The sequence below is a fragment of the Sinohyriopsis cumingii genome, unplaced genomic scaffold, assembly GCF_028554795.1.
Source record: "Sinohyriopsis cumingii isolate HCF-2022 unplaced genomic scaffold, ASM2855479v2 utg000695l, whole genome shotgun sequence".
NCBI classification, from domain to species: domain Eukaryota; kingdom Metazoa; phylum Mollusca; class Bivalvia; order Unionida; family Unionidae; genus Sinohyriopsis; species Sinohyriopsis cumingii.
The window spans coordinates 4239944-4253928 of record NW_028315924.1 but is presented as its reverse complement, the minus strand read 5'-3'; the positions used below and the strand labels follow the sequence as shown (position 1 = coordinate 4253928).

The following is a 13985-nucleotide window of genomic DNA, read 5'->3' as shown; positions in this document are numbered from 1 at the left end:
TTTATTTCATCCTGGAAATTGTATGTACATTAATCAAGAATTAAATGGCATACCTTCATTTGGAGTCTCAAAATTTTTATGTTTTAATTTTTTATGTATTAATTAGAGGTAGTACCCAAATTACATCACAATAGTCCAGATATGGCTGATTATAACTTTTATAAAAGATGACCCTATACTAAAGAGGAATGTATGTTTTGATTTTCCTCAGTAGCCATATATAAGAATTAACCTTTTTTAAAAACATGTTTAATGTAAATAGACCAATTAAGATTGTTATCTACAGATACACACACAATTATATGTTTTTCTTAATTCATAATATTATAACATAGTTTTGTATATATACCTATATAGTTTTTGAAATATACCTATTGTATGTTATTGTATTTTTTGCTTCTTATATATAGTAACAAATCAGCATTCAGTCTTTAGTGAAATGTGAATTCTTTTTTATTCTTGCACTAAGTAAAGTTTGAGAATAAAATGGCAACTGTGTGAGTTTAGTATATGTACTAAGAGTGTTTTTTGTGGGTTTTTTTATCTGGGGATATGTTTTAGTTATGTTCATTAAATTTTCATCAGACTATTTGTAACAGATTTTAAATACCTTGGAAACTCATTGAAATCCACACAGAATAGCAAAAAAATTTTAAAAGCTTTCTGTAATAAACTCTTGATAAGACATTAATAGAGAAATGTTATTAATGGAATTAATATCCATGTATATTGATTAGGAAATATGAATATTTCAATAAGTATAATATAAAAAAACATGCAATGGAGCATAAACTTTGTGCTGATCTGTTACCAAATTTTTTATTTTATTTTTTTAATTTATTACCTTCTTTTTATACAGTGTTTGAGGTCACGGACTGAACAAGTTTTCCCAGTAATGCTAATTAGTAGAATTATTGATAGCGGAAGTGTCACACTTTTGACCGCTCCGTTGGCATAGTGGTTAGAGCATCCGCCTTGGATGCAGGAGGTCGTGGGTTCGATCCCCAGCCGAGTCATACCAGAGACTTAAAAAATGGTACTAACAGCTGCCTCGCTTGGCATTCAGCATTAAGAGGTTAGTGTTAGGACTGGTCGGCCTGGTGTCAGTATAATGTAACTGGGTGGGACATCATGCTACATGTCTGCGGCATGATGCCCCAGTGCTAGACATCACTATAAACTGCCACATTGCAGACATCATAGCGATATGACTGAAAAATTGTTGAAGCTAAGTTAAAAATAAAAATCACATCACGTCACACTTTTGCTTATTTTAATTTACTATAAATGAACATTGGAATTTTTATTTTTCTTATCTTGATGTTTGTTAAATTTATTGACACTTTTGTCTTTGATTACTGATACCAATATTGTACAAGACTTTTTGCACTAAGAGAACTCTAGTAATATACCATTAAAAGAACAAGTATTTGTAAAACGCGCTCTGTCTGATATTATTGGCTTCTGTTTTTTTATGTTATAAGTGTTGTCTAATGTTGTAAAGCGCTAAGGCGCTATACAAAGTCCTCATTATTATTATTATTATTATTATTATTATTTATTTTTAATGCACTTTAATTTTTCTTAAACAAATCCAACCCTTATTGATCATTTTCTGTTTTTATTTGGTCCAGTAACTTTTCATCCAAATGATTAATTTTCTCATGCACATTGTGGACACTGAAGAAACTTGTATATAATATTTTACCCATAATTGTTGCTACAAAGAAAAATATAAACAATAATGGTATCCAACCAGTTCTCATTTAAAAAGAAACACATATTATTCCACATTTAGAAATCAGCTTTCAGTATATTGTCATCACTAAGACAATAAAGTTCCATATCTATCATAAAGTATTGCCAGTGTAATGATCTGTTTAAGTATATAGAGTTAGAGTTACAAATAAAGTTGAAGTAAATATGATGTCAAAAATGTATGCTCTCTAACAATCATTCGGAGAACTGATTGATAAAAATAGCTTGTAAAATGCCAGTTCAGTAATACTGTGTGGTCAGTGGTATATCTAGATAATTTACCATTGGACACTGCAAACAAAATTAACTTTTTGACTATTTTCATGGGGTTTTCAGATGGCACTATTTATATTGTGACCAGTAGCCTAAGTGGTTAGAGCATCCACCTCGGATATGAGCGGTCACAGGTTCAAACTCCAGTCAAGTCATACCGAAGACTTACACAAAATGGTACTAACAGCTGCCTCGCTTGGCGATCAGCAATAAGAGATTAGTATTAGGACTGGTCGGCCAGGTATCACAATAATGTGACTGGATGGGACATCATGATACATGCCTGCGGCATGATACCACAAGACTAGATGACACTATAAACTATCACACTGCAGACATCGCAACGCTATGATTGAAACATTGTATTGTTTTCTGAGTTGTAATCATGCATTTATTGTGATCCAAGTGTCTTTAAAGCTTGTTCCTTACTTGGTAAATTAATATTCTTGCAATGTTGTGTGTTCCATAGTATATAATGTTTGCATATACAAACAGTGTATGTGATGATAAACTTTCAGTGTGTAAACAAAATTTGTTCCAAAAATGTAAAGAGCGCATATTTTGTATATTAAATACACTACCCCAAACCTGTATTTTATATTACATAAGAAAAATAAGTTATGGTGTGAAATTCTGAACTGACTTGATGCCTGTCCAAATGTCTCAAAATCCTTTCGTATTTTTTAAGTATTCTGTTTTATTTTGGTAACAATAGTATACTTTCTGATCTTTTAGTTTGATAAGAAAAATCAGTAACTTAATATTATTGTCTTCCGAAAATATCTTGTGTAAGTAAGAATGGAAATATATGTGGGTGAGTAAAGGAAACCCAAAAAGTTGCAATTATTTTTGAAAATTTGGATTGCCATTAAAATGGTTTTATATTGTTATATGGATATATTGTTCATGCTGTATCCACGTAAGACCACCTAAAATTTTACACTTTAAGCTATAATCAGCTATGTTTTATGATTCTACAGCCAGGAAGATTGAACCATAATTTGAATTGATACACTTCATTAGAACAAAACTGTTTCCGGTGGTATTCAAGGGCTTCAAAGCTAATATTTAATAAGGATTCATTTTTCTAGGATATGGGTCACTTTGGATATTAAATGAAGTAACTATTATAGGGCTAAACATAGTTATTTCAGGTGGTAAGGTATTTATGTTTTAAAACAGAACATAAATTTGTATATAAATTTTCTAAATTCTCTCCATAAATTTAATAATTGTATGTCAGTGATAGAGGAGTATAACTTTATTTACTGTTATATTTAGGGGCTGTGATTCTGGTTAAGTCTCATTCTCTCCAAAAATGTAATTACCTGTGTAAATGCCCTTAGTATTAATCATCTATGTAATTACCTATAAGTGAGTAGAGATGCTAAAAAGATTCAAGTCAGCATCATTTGCAATTTTCTGAAATATTTATGTGATATGTCTCTCAATCATTACAAATTAACTGGACCTTTATATGAGTAAGCTCTCAAATACTGAAATTATCTTAATTTATTAAATTTATCACTTTGTATTTTCTACTTGTATATTTTTTAGTTTCCACATTTCAATAAAATGTATTATATATTTAGCCATTGTTGTCTTGACTTGTTCTTAATTGAAACTGCTAGTCGTTTATATTTGATAAAGATCTGATGAAACGATATTTACTAGTGACATACACACACACACACACACATAGACATACATACATACATACATACAGTCATACATAAATCCATGCATGCATGCATACATACATACATACATACATACATACATACAGTCATACACACATGCATACATACATACATCCATGCATGCATGCACGCACTCACGCATGCACACATACACACACACATGCATACATACATACATACATACATACAGACAGACATGCATGCATACATACATACATACACACATACATAGTGTTCTGGGAACCATACAAGAATACTGTGTACACAATGTTACTGTATACCAGGGATAAATTGTACGGGAAAAAATAGAATCCAGCTTGTATAATGGGATCATTGATATTACTTGAATCTCCCATAAATGTACCAAATAATTTCCTGAGTATAATGTATGTGATTTTTTCAATGATGTAACCAATGATCTCCATTATTTGAGAAGGGCATTAGATGAATTTCTAGCGACCCAATAATCACCTTTCTGATACTGATAATTTTTAACTGTTTCTCACATCTGGTTAAAATAAACCATGTAATGAATGACCTTAACCATTCCTTCTGACATAATTTTGCTTGATTTTCGTGTTTTCAACTGACAACTAAAATGACACAATTGGCAAGTGACATCATAAATACCAAGTAACATCATTGTTAATAACATCACACATACCTCATGGTCTTGTACTGAGTGACATGTTAACTGACAAAGACACAGTTATTAAGGTAGATTTGTATCAGTTTTCTTTCCACATATACAAATTAATGTACTATTTATTTTAGTGAAAGTTCTTTTCAGATATAAAACAAAATAGTTTAAAAAAGTACATACATTAGATCTTCAAACCAAATAATCTTGGTATGTTATTGTGTTTGCTTTTCCTAGCGTGATTGATTCCCATACATGTCTGATGAGGGTCTTGCTTTTGGTTATTGGTTTTGCAGTTCTAAACCTAATTGTGTGCTTCATTAGATGTTATGCATGTCATGTTCAACTCACCAGGTATAATGGATTTAACTGTGTACCCTGCACTATAATGCAATATATTGCTTTACATGTTTTTAATGTACTGTTTTAAGCATGCACTTCAATGCTGATTTTCCTCTCATCCATATGATTTAATAAGAAAAAAAGATTGAAGCAATTTAATGTGGTAATATTTCTGTAATTCAGTATCTACATCACATGACATTACCAGCTACATAGTACAGAATGGTCATCATGTAATGCATTATGGTCATCAGTACTAGTTTGCATTTTTTCACTAATGCCAGATATTAGTTGAGAATCAAGACAAGTGGGAGAGACTAGAGTGACATGCAGAAATCAAAAGTTTTAAAGGTAGAAATATTAAGAGAAACAGAACTTTCTTTAATTTGGTTTATATCCTTAACATGTATTACTAGATCGAAATTGCAAATTTACCTTTTTCTTTTCCAGAAGTCATTTTAATGTTTGTGATATTTAGTTTTTGAACTTTCATTATGTTTATCCCGCATTTAACAATTTTATAAAAATTTCTGAAAGAAAGTGTATTCATGTTCTCACCAGTCATTATAACCATATGTAGATTGTGTTGATATCACGTGAGATACATTTCACCTTTCTTGCTCATTGTATGGTTTCAATATTAACTTAAATTATAGTTTCATCATTAGCCAAAAGGAAAACTTTTTTAATTTAATGGTGTTTTTTTTTTTTAATCATATCATTATATATGATTTTTTATGTTATAGGTGTTGCCTAATGTTGTAAAGCGCTTAGAGCTTCTAAAGATTAGGCGCTATTCAAAGTCCTCATTATTATTATTATTATTATTATTATTATTATAAGCAGCTTGATTAGGAATGTTATAAAAAGAAATAACCTAGATATGTGTGTCAGTTACCCATCCAGAAGTCTGTCTTGCACACTCTGTCAACTTTTTATGTCAGTTGAAGCACTGTGATGGGTCTTCCTTGTTCCTTGAACACATTTGTAGTTTATTTGAAATTTTTACTTTTACTTTACAGATCTCAACAAAAGTCAGAAAAACAGTGATTTGTAGTGATGTGAAGAGAGTTTAATGGAAGGAATATTGTTGACACAGAACCTTGTGGACCACCAACAGATTTTCAGATTAATTCACAGCTTATTACTATTATACTTCATTTACATGTTATGTGTCCAAGTTACTGTACAGATAGTGGCAGTTGTCTCTAACTAGCTACAATATAAGTACTAGGATTATTTCCACGAGTATCAGTTTAATGGTTTTTTTTTTTTACAAATGCCAATTTTGTCAGGACTTGAATCGATTGACTGAAGATTTTTCTTTCTGTTCAGTAATTTTTGGGGGGAAGGGGTACATTTGCAGTTTGCAAGCATGAAATCCACTAAATTGGTACCCATAAAAAGTAGTTGATTCATAGAATTATCTTCATCCACAGGTAATTATTAACACATACAAGTAATAATTGTAGTGATCTCTATGATTTGGTTTAAACTTTGCATGTTAGCTGGTATTAACTTTTATTTACAAATTTTGAAGCCTGAACTTATTTTGCCTTATTTGACCAATAATAATAATAATAATAGCAGTAATAATAATATTTACTTTAGTTTGAGAGGATGATATTTGACATTATAGCTAATATCTGATATGGTCCTCATAAAATATATACAAATAGCACATGTATACCATCTTTTTGTGCATCATGCACCCTTTTTGAAATGAAGCACATTCACAAATGATAATTTAATATCAAGAATATTTCAGTAGAAGGTGTGAAAATATTTATTTTGTATGGCAATCCTATTTGATCGAATAGTACTGCAGTTGACTGAAATTGTGCACCCAAAGTCTTTATTTAAAATTGGTAATGCAACCTTAAAGTAAGAACATACTACTTGTAAAGAACTGGTCATACATCTTAAAAATAGTGTTACTGGAAAAGTCATTTTGACATGGTGCTTTCACCAAGAGATCTTATGATGTCTAGCTGGTTGTAAATGATGATACTTCAAAATGACCCTCAACATTGCCACCATGATGGCTACCTCGAACATATTGTTATCGTGAATCCTCCCAAAAGGATGGCCATACCAAGTTAGAGTTTTTAGCTAGTGGATCTGAAAGGAAAATGGTGTCAGCTGCACATCCAACATGGCAGCCATAACATCCATCTTGAAAATGTTGTGGTCACGAATCCTGAATGGATCGTCCTATTGACATGGGGTTTTCACCAAATAAAGTCAGATGGTGACTACTGGGTCCTTAATAAACAAGCTGCTAATTTGACACACAGTATGTCCACCACAGCAGCTACATGTAATTTGAAATCTTGTTTTCACTGAATTATGTCAGACATGGTTTCACCACTCAACAGCTAAGAGGAAGAACTAGTCTTATCTTGAATTTCTGGAAATTCTTGTCAACCATTATCAGTTCCTTCTTGGGTTTCTTGCTTTCATAGTGTGAAAGTGTTAGGTGTCTGAAGTATGTCATGCACATATGACAGGCTTAAAACACTGGTTCCTCAAGCGCCTCCACAATCCCTACTTGCTATGTGGTTTTGGCATTGTTTGTTCATTGTGATTTATTTAACAACAGTTCAGAAATATTTGACTGAAGCAACAAATTGGTAAACCTATGTATTGGCAATAAACCAGAATAGGCTTAGCGACATCACAAATGGCCACTTGTGGTCAAGACTATCTATGACAGCTTTTAAATGGTATTGAAAAGTAAAGAAACTAAAGCCCTTTATGTACTTTTAAAGTATTCAAATTATTTCAACTTTTCCTCAACTGTTGTCATTAAAATTTGGAAAATGTTATCGCTTTGCAAGGAGTTGTCTCTCCTGAAAAACTATTGCATTACTCATTACTATTTCATAGATTTTCTACAAACCTTTGACAGGGATTTATATCCGGATGCTGTTTTTATTTTCAATGCCAAATGTGCTCTCTGGCTTATTATAAGAGGTAATCTTTTTACATAAGTACATGCATGCATCCCCTCCGTTCATCTATCAATCCAAGCATGCAGACAGACAGTGTCACTTTAACAAAGAGGCATGGTAATGGAATTTTTTTTATAACAATAGTCAAGCTAATAGGACCTGTCAAATATCTTAAAAAGACGATCGAGCAGTCTTCATAACTGTCATGTCGCTGATGTGATTATGTTTGAGTTTCTGTCCCTGAGCAAAGTAAAGTACATGTCTTGATACATAACTAGGTAAATTGCCCAACAAGCTACAAATCAAGTAGAAATATTGTTATCACTCTTCTTGAATGGGTGGTCATATGAACATGTGATTTATACTAAGCTATATCTTATAATGCCCAGGTGGTCCTAAATTAAAACGAAGCCGATCTGTTTATTCAATGTGGTCACCGTGGCTGCCATCGTTTTATTGTTCCTAATGGTAATGCTTTTTTGGTCACGCGTCGCCAAATTTTGAGACAGAACTATGGGGCTGCAATAACTTAGCAGTAGGCCTGCTATACATGCCAACGAAAGGCTACGGGTTCATATTTTGCCAGGGTCGTATGGTGAAGACACTTCAGTCGACTTACCTTGGCACTATATAGGTATGATGATTATGCGGTTTATACTAAACAATTTCTTATGATACCTAGTGGGTCCTAAATGACAATGATACCGATCTGATATCCAATGTGGTCACTGTGTCAACCATCTTTATTATTTTTTTCCTCTACTCTAGAAAATGGAAAGTCATAGAGACGAAATTTTCAACAAAAGACTTCTTACGATGTTTGTTGGTACTAGATAGAAATGGTGTAAATTTCGTTACTAATATGGCCACCATGCCATCCATCTTGACAATCTTGTTATCGTTGCTCTTTCAAAGACTTACTGTGATGTATTGTTGATCGCAAATGAAAATGGTACCAAGCTGAGATCCAAAATGTCAATACAGGAGCTAATTGGAAAATTTTGGTATCACAGAAGAATGTCAAAGATGGCTTCCAAACTTCGTAGTCAAAAGGAAAAATGGTTTTGTCTTGTAAATTAATTAAATTCTTTTCAAGGAGTAGAATGTCAGTCCTTCCAGTTTTTCCTTGTGTGTGAGTGTGTATGTGTGTGTGTGTTTCTTAAGAACTATTAATTAGCCACATCAATTCTCCATGTCAACATAAAGCAGTTCAAGCTGTTTTGTATTTAATTGCCTGTAATATAGTCTTTGGTTTTTTTTAATTAGTGTACATTATCTTGCCTCTGTCACCTATTCTTATTTTGTATTATCTTGCATTTTCTGTATATTGATGCAATTATTGTATACATGTCACCTTTATTTGACCGAATTCCCGTCCAGCTTTAAGTGCCATTGTTCTTCGCATTACTGTAATTAGTTATGCTACAACATTGTTTTCACTGGAGTGGAACAGTTTCCCTTTGATCTGAGCCTCAGACAATACAGTTTGTTTCCTCACTCTGAAAGTATTATTATTATTATTATTGTTCTTGTTGTGTTTAAATGTATGTACCCAAAAAGGAATAAGCCATTTTGGGTTAATCTTTCGCGATTTTGGGGGTTTAATGGTAATAGTTATTGGTCACGTGTCTTCAAATTGAGACACAAAATTATGGAGGCCGCGGTAATTTGGCAGTTAGGCTCATCAACCAGAGATCGCAGATTCGAACTCTGCCAAAAACAGCCGGGGTCGCCTTGACAAGGCAACCTAGTCCAGTTGCTCGGCACTATAGGCTCTCGTGTGTTGATATGCCATTAAACGACAACAAACAGTACGATGGCACGTTATGCAGTGCCGATTTTAAATTTAGGAGGGTTTACCTACTAACACCGAACTCCATTTCAGCCGCTGATTGTGATTCAAACATTATGATAAGAAAAAGAAAAGTTAAATTGTTGAATATCACGGGCAAGACCCTGCTACACGTGCGTTGGTTATTTTATTGTGTTAAATTAATCTGAACTTGGTTGCCATTTCTTGTTTGCGGGCTTATTATATCTATGTATTGTGAATTGAAATTGTAATGATCAATATAACACGACTATCTTCAAACGTTCGGTCAATGTGAGAGTCGATGTGGTATTTTTATCATAAAACGTTAGATCGGTTGCTACAGATTATTTTCAACATAATGTCAGACTTGAATATTGCCACTTTTTTGTTTTAGCTCGTGAAAACAGGTGCGTTGGAACAGAAATGAATATTCCAGTATTACTGACGGCAAATCTGTATTAAGAAGATTCTTCCTTTTTCCGGAAATTCCGTTAGCGTATATATATATATATATATAAAATTTAAAAAACGCTTTATGTATACAGATGGAATTTGTTAGACATATTTGTATCCATATGTAGATGACGTAAGTCAGTTTTACTGCAATAATTTCTTTTCCCCCGTTCTTGATACACGAAGCCAAATGCAGCGTCCCTCATATAGAACAAATATTCGAAATGAAGTGGTATTGTGCCGCGCGAATAGATGGCAGACATACCTGAATTTTGCACACCATTGGAAGGGTAAACCTCGAGCACAGTAAATAGTAAATACCGTATCAGTGTTGACTGACGGTGGAACACGTACTTGATGAGCTTTAGGAATCCGGCACTAATTCATTTCCCATAGTAAACCTACGCAAACACCATGATGTTAAAAATTAAATAAGTTTAAATTCAGAGTGCTCATAATCAAACCTATATTTATCAGTATAGATGCATCCTTGATGACAGCTTCTGTGCAGAAAAAACCATTTAAGCGGCGGCATTTTCTGGATCTACCTGTGTTCGAAACATGTGCTTTCTTTTCCGCGCCAAAGAGTCTGGTGCTAATTTTAGTAATGAGTGTTCCAAGTATGTTAAAGGACTGAAATTCCATCAGTAAAACATTGACTCTATTATTTTCAGTTACAACTAGGATAAGCTCTCAAAAGATTGTGTTTACTAAAATCTGAATTTCATTATCAACCAATCCTGGCCAGTCAAACTCGTATCCTCTACTTTGTCTTCACCCATTTACAAACTGGTTCCCCATTATTCCATATTACCGTGAGTCTTTATTGCTTCCACCTTGTGAGACATGAAGTTGTTGCTGCTGTTTTGAGCTGCATGAATTAAGAATTATGCAACATAAAATATGTTAGACATTTTTTATCAAACATCGTGGCTTATGTAAAAAAAATCATCCCATATTTTAAGGATATCATATTTTTTAACTCTACTTTTAATTTATGTACGTTTTAAAGAACTTGTCACCATCTATTATTTAGCTTGTATACTTACATAGTTGGGTTATTTTGAATTTATTTGCTATTGTAAAGGTTTTAGCAATTTTTACTTTTACAATTTAAACGGTTTTGACTTAAGACATTTTTTTTACAAACCTTGTCAACTCGACTTTTTTTATGACGTCGACAAATAAAATGTGTTATGGTAGGCATGCTTGTAGGTTATATGTAGATTCCGGGATCATATTTTTCGTGCCACGGAAAACAATCATTTCCTTTTTTTATTCTTTTATTTTCATCTTTGGGATTTGAACTTCACAACTACATTTGAGGCTGATGTATTTTACAAACAGATGTTGTTCCAAATATTGTCAATGTGGCTAATTATATTTATGGCCACTCCACCTAAAACGTCGTTTCGACACATGTAGGTTGGCGGAAAGAGAATTTTAAATATCCTAAAGTTTAAATCGTGCCATGACTCTATAATCTTAAACTAGGTAAAACAAATAAGCGAAACCAGGAGGTTTAGTAAAATCAAGAAATAAATTTTTATTTCTCTAAGTTACCAAGTAAAACTTTAAGCGGAACTTACATTATTGTGAATTATATCCAAACTAATCCTAAAAGTTATATCACCAGGTTCAACGGTACATAGCGATCTGAATGAATTATAATACTGAACTTGCTGATATAACTATAGTGTTAAATGAGTTCATTTACCAACGGTCTTGATGTTTAACATTGATATAATCCAGAATGTCTTTGAATGAATTCACAATAATCCCAAAATAATGATTTAAGCCAAAATGTCACTGAGCACTTTATAATTCCAATGGATATCTTTTTTAAATAAATGATTATTCTCAAATTTTATCTGAACTCAACTAAAAATTATTTCAGAGACTGATCGTAAGATAGGATTTAGTAAATTTGTTGACCCAAACGTTATATAAAACTTAAGAGACAATAAAATGACCAGGATATGCATCAGACCTTCTCTTTCAGAACATTATATATTTTAACCAAGCTAGACCTTGAACTCAAAACATCAGCAAACAACTTACAAACATGACCAAAAGCAGGTATCCACCAAAATTATACACCAAATCATGGACATAGGTCAAGCACACAGTCCAAATTAAATATACATATTCACCGTATTCTTCGTTAGTCAGAGAGAGACAAAGTTGTGAGTGTGGAAACGTGGGCTTGCATCATTTATACGTGCGAGATCCTCCTCTGAGTAAAGACGAGTGAGTGGCTGTGAGCTTATATTCCCGTTCCAACCTGTTTTCGCGTCTGAACTAAAACAGGTGGCCACAATGCATGCCGTAAATGTTGAAGATGGGAACATCTACCTTAAATTGTTGTTATATGTGGTATAATATGTATTCCTTTGAAAGTATGTGTCACATTGCTTATATGTGTGTAGTTTTGTTTATCTTAGTAATAAAATGTCCTAAAATGTTGAATCATTTTATTCTTTTAAAGTCTCAGAGAGACAAAGTTATCAGTGTACAAATGTGGATTTGAATCTATAATGCATTATAAGAGCCTCGCTTGAAAGACGGGTGGGGGAGGTGGATATTCTCGCCCCACCTGCTTTCACATCTTAGCTGGAATATCAGTAGTAATATGGGGCACCCTAGAGTCAATGGGAATTATCATTACAAAACCCCCTGGGCAACTCTACCGTCAAGGGAAATTTAACATGGAGGAAAATCATGGGCAACTCTAGCGTCAAGGAGAATTGAACATGGGGGGGGGGAATAAAGTGTGGGTCTATCTAGGGACCAGGGGGAATTGAACATGGGATTTTTTTTTTTTTTTCAAATAAAAAATAAAAAAAAACAAAATAAAAAAGGGGTAGGCAATTGAAAGTCATTCTCTTTTCGAGAAATGTGGATGGCCCTGAAAAGGGCCTTTGGTTTTATGTTAATATGCCCTTAACATAAAGGGCATTTGCGGCATCTTCTTGTCCTCAAGCTGCGTCTTACTCGAGGGCCATAAATCAGTGTCCTCTTGAGGCAACCTTGTCTTTCTACGTACACTCTTCGTATCCACAGACTGGTGTCTGACTTGTCGACAACGGTCCACTTGGACCGGACATACATGAGCATGTCCGTCCTAAACATCATTGAAGACACAAGGGTGGATGATTCGACTGTGGTCAACATCTTGAAGCGACGAGAACAGGTGAATCAATGCAGTGAACTGCGCTTATTTATAGGTAGAGGAAGGATTGAAACGGATTGAGTTCATTCACCAATCCAAACACGCGTTACAAAATTCAGTCAGCCCGCATCCAATCCGAAGAGAGCAGTTAGTGACGTCACGTGGTCTATATAGATTCGCTAGCGCCTGTGTGCAATCTATGCGACAGTAATTCAATATGACGGAAACTCAGAAAACGATTCATTGGGGTGCACCAGCAGTGGAGACCACCCAAGGGAACCCGGACTTACTTTCAGAAGAGGTAAATTGGGATTTTGTGGATTTTCTTACCTCGCAAGAATTTGTTCCGGAACCTTCGTTACCTTCTTCATTACCGCAAGTGGAGAATTTTAGACAGAGACAGAAAGAAGAATTGGAGAAATTTATACAACGACAAAAGGAAGCGGAACAAGCTTTTCTCCTACAGCAACAGCAACAAGAAGAAGAGGTAAGAAAAAAACAAGAAGAAGAAGAAGAAGTAGCAGCAAAGAAACAAGAGGGTGAAAATCAAACGGTCACGGTACTGTTGGACATTTTAGCGGAGTTAAGAAGTCTGAAACAAATGTATCAGACTTCTTTATTACGACCGAAGAGAATACGACCTTCCCGAGCTAAACACGTCAACCCTGTGACTAAGCCTGTCGTACCACCCTTAGTGATTTCAACCAAATCATCATCATCAACAGTACGCAGTCCAGAAGTAGGCCTTCGCCGTGGCAAAGGCTTAAGGCAGTTAAAATTGATTGCTTAAACTCACCCCTACACCAAAGAAAGGCCCTTTTAAGGGCCACCCACGTCTCTCAAAAAGAAATACAATTTCAATTGCCAATAACTCAAAAAA

At 33.9% G+C, this 13985-nt stretch overlaps 1 protein-coding gene across 2 annotated transcripts in view; it reads left to right on the top strand.

The window, feature by feature from the left end:
• The window catches only part of LOC149773305 (uncharacterized), a 127462-nt gene extending 115060 nt beyond the window's left edge, over positions 1-12402 (top strand). For both annotated transcript variants that reach the window (XM_089946527.1, XM_089946526.1), the window contains one exon: positions 5736-12402. In XM_089946527.1, coding sequence (XP_089802653.1) covers positions 5736-5770 — 35 coding nt within the window. In that variant the 3' untranslated portion in view covers positions 5771-12402. The remainder of the gene's footprint in view (positions 1-5735) is intronic.
• The last annotated feature ends 1583 nt before the right edge of the window (positions 12403-13985 follow it).